Source organism: Epinephelus moara, chromosome 8 (assembly GCF_006386435.1).
Source record: "Epinephelus moara isolate mb chromosome 8, YSFRI_EMoa_1.0, whole genome shotgun sequence".
NCBI classification, from domain to species: Eukaryota; Metazoa; Chordata; class Actinopteri; order Perciformes; family Serranidae; genus Epinephelus; species Epinephelus moara.
In genome coordinates, this window is record NC_065513.1 from 1,675,582 (window position 1) to 1,682,447 (window position 6,866).

The following is a 6,866-nucleotide window of genomic DNA, read 5'->3' on the forward strand; positions in this document are numbered from 1 at the left end:
GAGACTTTTTCACACACTGCAATAATTTAATTTAACTTGTGCAATAACCCCATTCACCCTGACTGTATATATTCTGTTTGTGTAAATAATCTTGTTCAGTTTACAATATATATATGTATATATATATATATTATTACGTTTATGTTTGTTAATAATTCCTGTTTATTTAACTATATATTTGTTAATACTACTGTTTAAATTTCTTATATTTTCGCGTATCTTTCCTCTCTTGCAAGGAGCACCTGTAACATAAATAATTTCCCCTCGGGGATCAATGAAGTATTTCTGATTCTGATTCTGATTCTGAAATAAAGGAGCCACACAGACAGAAGCAGGACTTTGGGAGAGTTTAGAAGGAAAACCTATATTACCAAAAAATTTATTTAGATTTGCTGCGATATTGAGTCATGGGAATACCCATGTCTCAACAGGAGGGATGGTATCCACAATAGAGAACATATTTACTCCATATGGATTTCAAAACTACTCAAAAAAATTTTGTGCCTCATGATCAATATGCTCTAAGCATAATGCTCAAGGTAGACTATGTCCAAAACCAGGTAAATTCCCAGAAGCAACTTACCCATTTCATTGTATCTGTATGGATTTTATTGAATTAAATAGAGCTGAAGGAAAGAAATACTGTTTAGTGAGCAATGATGCAATAACTGTAGCCAAAATCTTAGCTACAGTAATAGCTCCAAGGTATGGTTTTCCAGAGAAGATTTATTGTGATAATGGTCCTCATTTTAGGAATCAAGTAATACAAAGACTATCTGGAATATTTTCAATCCAACTCAGGTTCCATTGTAGCTATCATCCACAGTCAGCTGGACTGGTGGAAAGAAACAATGGAACTATTAAAGCAAAACTAAGAAAGGCTATGGAAGAAACAGGGAAAAGTTGGGTAACATGTCTACCAGCTGTAGCATTAAGCTTACACATTCAACCCAACAGTACAGGATTATCACCATTTGAAATATTACATGGAAGGCCATTCAGGGTACCGCTAATAGATACAAAGGGAGATGATACTGGATTGACTGAAACAATTGTAGACTACATGTCAAAAATGATGAAGAACAAGAGTGTTATGTCTACAGTATCTCCTCCAATAGATCCAGCACCAACAGGAGGGCCAATAAACCCAGGAGACTGGGTGTTTATCAAAGTCCTGAGGCGAAAGAATTGGTCAGCTCCACGCTGGGAAGGGCCCTATCAAGTATTACTGTCTACACCCACAGCAGTCCGCATAGCTGAAAGACAGACGTGGATCCATCTCACATACTGCAAAAGAGCACAAATACCACTGTCAGATAAGTAGAAGCATTCACCATGCCGAAATTAAAACTATGTGTAATAACTGTTTTATGTGTGACCACAATTGCATTCCTTATCTTAAATATAGTGACACAAGGCCAGGTACATGATAAAATGAGGGAAAGAGCTATAGGAACACAATCCAGGTAGGACACTAGGAGAGGTGCAGTGATAATACAATGTACTGAAGGGATAAATTGCATTGCTCAGATTGCTGTTGTCCTTGCTCAGGACAACACTCTTATTGGCTGGGATCAGAAAAATATATCTGTATCACCACAGTTGCATGCACCACATATAGAAGTGTGTGGGGTAAAACTGTTAACAGGTATGGGTGTGGATGCGAGAAGTGGAATTGGGTAATTGCTAATACAGGAACACAGGATTGGGGATACAACTCGAAATCTGAATTAAAAAATCGACTGACAATTATCAAGATGATGCCAGACACTTGTAAAACAAACTACTGCAATCCTGTAATAATAACGCTCAAGACTCCCAAACACATTGACAACGGAACATATGTGTTGGGAGCATGGGTGAGCGGAACAAATCCAGTTGGGATATTTCATATAACAGTGTCGCCAAACCCGAGGAATTAGATAACATCTGTAACAGCCACACCAACCACACCGACTTCGATGAAAAATAATCCCGTAAAATATATACTGTAGATGTAAAAAACATAAAGGAAACGTATACCCTAGAAATGGGATACACAGACTCAAATGTATGGCTACAATGGATTGTTCATACAGCCCGAAACAGCAAGTTTTCCTCCTGCAGCTGTCTAGCCTGCGCAGCAGCCAGGCCGGGGTTAGGCACAGTGCCTTTTCCCCTTAATCCCGATAATGATCCAAAAGGGTTTCGCTGCATGCTAGATTTATACAAATCAGATAGTGCTACAAACTGCACCATATTGAAACTTTTGTTCCCACCAGTGTCACCACAGATTAAACCACCTTGGTTTACCCCGTACACTGGAAATTATACCTGCTTGACACGAAGTAAAGGTACCGTGTCAGTAGGGATGTTGACAACCTGTAATACCATCATTGATGTAATTAAGGGCGAGAGCAATGTCACTGATGGTGTAGTGAATGATCAAACCATGGCCAGAGCTGATGTATGGTGGTTCTGCGGAGGTAAGACACTCAGAGCAAAATTACCAACTGACTGGAAGGGAACTTGTGCCATGGTACAGTTACTAATGCAAACATACATTTTACCATATGACACGACGACATTAGAGAAAGTGACGACACATAATTCACATATTACAAAGAGAAATGCACCAGCAGGATCGTTTGATAACAAAGTTTATATAGATGCAATTGGTGTTCCTCAAGGTGTTCCAGACGAGTTTAAAGCCAGAAATCAGGTAGCTGCAGGGTTTGAATCACTCCTGGCTTGGTGGGTAACCGTTAATAAAAATGTGGATTGGATAAATTATGTGTATTATAATCAACAGAGATTTCTTAATTTCACTAAGGAAGCAATTGGGGGCATACATCAACAGTTAGATAAGACTAGTTTAATGGCATGGCAGAATAGGATGGCGTTAGACATGTTGTTGGCTGAAAAAGGAGGAGTATGTAGAATGTCCCTTGGTTTTGCATTCACATTGCAATTCTGTGAGCGGACTTAAGAACTTTACATGACATGGTTACGTTCATCTACGTGGGTTGCGTCACCTTATATTTGACATTGATTGGTTTATAAATGGGCGGGGGTCTGACGTCAGCATGTCAAGTAGGCGGTTAGAAATCCCCTCAATGTTTACAAACATTACCTCACGAAAATGGACGAACCGATTCTAATAATCGCCACACTACTCATACTATTATGGCATTGCTATCAGCTGCAGCACCAACGTAGAGCACAATACTCGTGGCTCGTACAAAAACGAAATATAAATCTCTACCTTGTGTGAAGATGTCATCGTCGCCCGCACGAAGGAGGAGGAGGAGGAGACAGCTAGCAATGTTAGCAATGCTGAGAGCCCTGCCAACTCGGGAGCGACCAGTGTCAAGGTGAGTGACCATAGACGGCTCATTTGGTTACACCCCGCCCTTCCGCACACTCAATCACAGATCCGCTCCGACCAGCCTCCCCCTGCAAGTACAGCTCCACTCGGCTTATTGCTGTCATGGATAGGCCTACATCGTTGCTTCTCTGGTGATATGCTGTGATAAGGCTTTAAAATTGTAGCCGTGGGTATATGCTCATTATATCACAGTTAAGAAACAATCAGATTGACTGATTTCACCTTTCCGTTTTATAAGTGCATTTAATATATTTACTCCAGATTATCACTAGTCTGTCTGACCAGAGGGGGGGGACAACACGTATCCGTGCGAGTGCAGCCAGGAGTTGGGATTTCAGCACCACGGACAGCGCGCGTAAAAAGACTTGACAAGCGTCTCCTTTTAACTGTGTTTGCTGCTAGCGAAATTATACATAATAAATGAAGACAGTGAAATATTTTCAATAAAAAACGAGTTGAACATTCATTTCAAGCTTCTGTAGTACAACGAATTTCAGAATTGTGCGAGTGTGGCCAGAGAGCGGGCGGCAGTGTTTGATGCAGGAAACTCGATATGGACTTGAAAATCAGTTTCGGAGCGGCGGTGTTTCGGAATGTAGGGCTGTCCCCAGCTCATTTTTGATGGTGGACTTGACTTCTCTCCTGGCGGATATGAACAACCAGCACACCAGAATTTCCTGTCAATGGTCTGAAAGTCCGTACCATCCAAAAAAATGCTTTCACACTAGTAACGGACTGGACCATGGTTCCGTTTGGTCCGGACCGAGACCACCTCTTTTGGCCTGACCAAATTTCGGCCAGTGGTCTGGGGGTAGTTTTCACACCTTCGGACCAAACTGGAAAGTCCAAAAGTCCGGACCAAACGACCTAGGTGTGAAAAGGCCCTTAGAAGACTTGATTTGAAATGCACATTTCAAAACCCTTATATTAACTTTAGTTGAAATTCCGAAGGCATTCTACCCAAAGTGAGGATGGTGGATTTTGTCACCCATCACTTTAGATGGATTAGAAAGATATTTTTTTTAAGGCGAGTATGGGAGAAGGGACTATTGAAATTACAAGCACTGGGAGTGTGAGTATTGTTTCAAGACAGACTTGAAAAATGGATTAACCTAAACCTAGATTCACACATTAATGGACATGGCCCTGTCAAAGCCTTGTGTTATAATTGCTGAGACACATCAAGGTCAGAATACTTGAACTGTATGTGTGGTGTAGCTACTGTGTCATGTATTTCTTAATGACTGAATCGTCAGCATCTGTCATAGTTGGTGGCTAAAAGGTCTGCTAATGTGAAATTGACAATCTAAGTTTTGCCCTCCATTGCCATCACAGAGTCACAGCTTTGGCAAAGACAGACAAGGGCCCATCAGGCCATGATGGATGGCCACTCTGATGAAGAGGACACAGCCAGGACCATAGTGACAGGAAATGAGACAGTTGTCACTCCTCCCTTGACAGTTCAATCACAGAATCCACCCATCATATTCAGGCAAGTTCAAATAAACACAAGAAATTTGTGCTCTAGAAAAAGGATCAGCACTCGGTGAATAACCTCCTCAGCCCTATGATAAGCTATTATGGCAAGGCTTAACTATACAGACCAGTGAGCAGTGATAACTAACACGTCTTTGGAGTCATCAGGTGGGAACTTCCTTTCACCAGTGTTTTGTCTAGTTGGTCCCACGACACCTCCAGGAGGCTAGACAGTAATCTCTGGCATCCCAGAAACACTCCCCTAATGCCGTTTGGTCTGGCGAAAAATTTGATATTTTGGCAGTGTTGTATGTGAACGGGGCCAAATGGCGACATAGCTCCCCCTAGAAAATTTCGTGCCTCGAGCCCCGCCTGTGAGTTTCACCTACACGCATGAAAATTGGTGGGCTCATAGAACATGCCAAGACGCACAAAAAATCCTCTTGGACCCATGCCATAAACCCAACAGGAAGTCGGTCATTTTGATTTGAAGTTTTGACATGTTTGAATGAACTCCTCCTAGGGATTTAGTCCGATTGACTTCAAATTTGGTACAGATCATCCTGAGAACATACTGATCAAAAGTTATTAAAAGCTTTTCTCTATGTCAAGGGGCGTGGCCGCTAGGGCGTGACAAACTTTGGCGACTTTTCGTTTTCTCGCCATCGAATTTCGAACGGACCTCACGTCCACATACTTGATCTCAGCAGCTTCAAACTTGCTGGACATGATGATGGCTTCGCCCTGAATGGCCAGATATATTAATATCCCACCTTACTCATAGCGCCCCCGGTGGTAATAGGAAGTGTCCAGTTTTTACTTTAACATGTACTGGTGACACAAACTTGACCGCATCAACTTCATTCCACTTGTAATGCATGCAGAACAAGTTGGTGAAGCTACCTTATGAGTGCTGTGAAGCTACGTCTAATGGTGTCCATGTGGCGGCGTGGCGACTATCGATCCCTCGCCAGCAAATACGTTTGGCTTTTTGATAGCTTCAACGATCTCATATCCTCATGAAAATTGATACACAGGTCAAGAATGGCGAGCTCTTGCATCTGATAGGGTGATACACAGGTCAAGAATGGCGAGCTCTTGCATCTGATAGGGGCGCTGCCCATGGGGGGACAAAATGCCTCTATAGCGCCCCCTTGAAATTTTCAAAAACCCCTCCCCATAGGGTTTTTTTTGGGGTAGGAAGATGAAAATTGGTACGTGTATGTCACCCAGACGCACAAAAAAGTCTCTGCCACCAATGGTCTACTCCAAACAGGAAGTCGGCCATTTTGATTTAAACTTTTCATGTTGGTGGTGATTTTGTGATTTCGACACCTTGTATTTTGACGAACTCCTCCTACAGATTTTGTCCAATCAACTTCAGATTTGGTACAGATCACCCTGAGACTATGCTGATCAAAAGTTATTAAAAGCTTTTCTCTATGTCAAGGGGCATGGCCGCTATGGTGCCGCAATCGCCATCAAATATATTTGGCTTTTTGATGGCTTCAATGGCCTCATCTCCTCATGAAAATTGATACACAGGTCAAGAATGGCGAGCTCTTGCATCTGATAGGGGCGTCCCCCATGGGGGGGGACAAAATGCCTCTATAGCACCCCCTTGAAATTTTCAAAAACCCCTCCCCATAGGGGTTTTTTTGGAGTAGGAAGATGAAAATGTGTACATATGTGTAAGTTGCCCAGACGCACAACAAAGTCTCTGCCACCAGTGCTCTACTCCAAACAGGAAGTTGGCCATTTTGATTCAAACTTTTCATTTTGGTGGCGATTTTGTGATTCCACACCTTGTAATTTAACGAACTCTACAGATACAAAAACAACAATCAGTAGTAGGGGTGTAACGGTACACAAAAATCTCGGTTCGGTACGTACCTCGGTACACAAGTCACAGTTCGTTTTTTTTCGGTACAGTAGTGAAAAAAATAAACAACTATTAAATATCTTTTACTTATTGGTAACCTTATTAAAACATACCACCACAGCAGTTAACTCTTTTTACACA

General features: G+C 42.0%; 2 protein-coding genes across 6 annotated transcripts in view; one reads left to right on the forward strand and one right to left on the reverse strand.

Annotated features, from left to right (window-relative positions):
- cacna1ba (calcium channel, voltage-dependent, N type, alpha 1B subunit, a) overlaps positions 1-6,866 on the reverse strand; it is a 783,270-nt gene that overhangs the window by 570,173 nt on the left and 206,231 nt on the right. The gene's annotated exons all lie outside the window — the stretch shown is intronic.
- The window catches only part of LOC126393930 (uncharacterized), a 14,731-nt gene continuing 7,871 nt past the window's right edge, over positions 7-6,866 (forward strand). For 3 of the 5 annotated variants that reach the window (XM_050050377.1, XM_050050378.1, XM_050050380.1), the window contains exon 1: positions 7-4,863. In XM_050050377.1, the coding sequence (XP_049906334.1) occupies positions 2,030-2,968 (939 nt within the window). In that variant the 5' untranslated portion in view covers positions 7-2,029 and the 3' untranslated portion in view covers positions 2,969-4,863. Of the gene's footprint in view, positions 5,881-5,923; positions 6,855-6,866 lie in introns of those variants that run through there. The other 2 variants (XM_050050379.1, XM_050050381.1) reach the window with 2 other exon arrangements.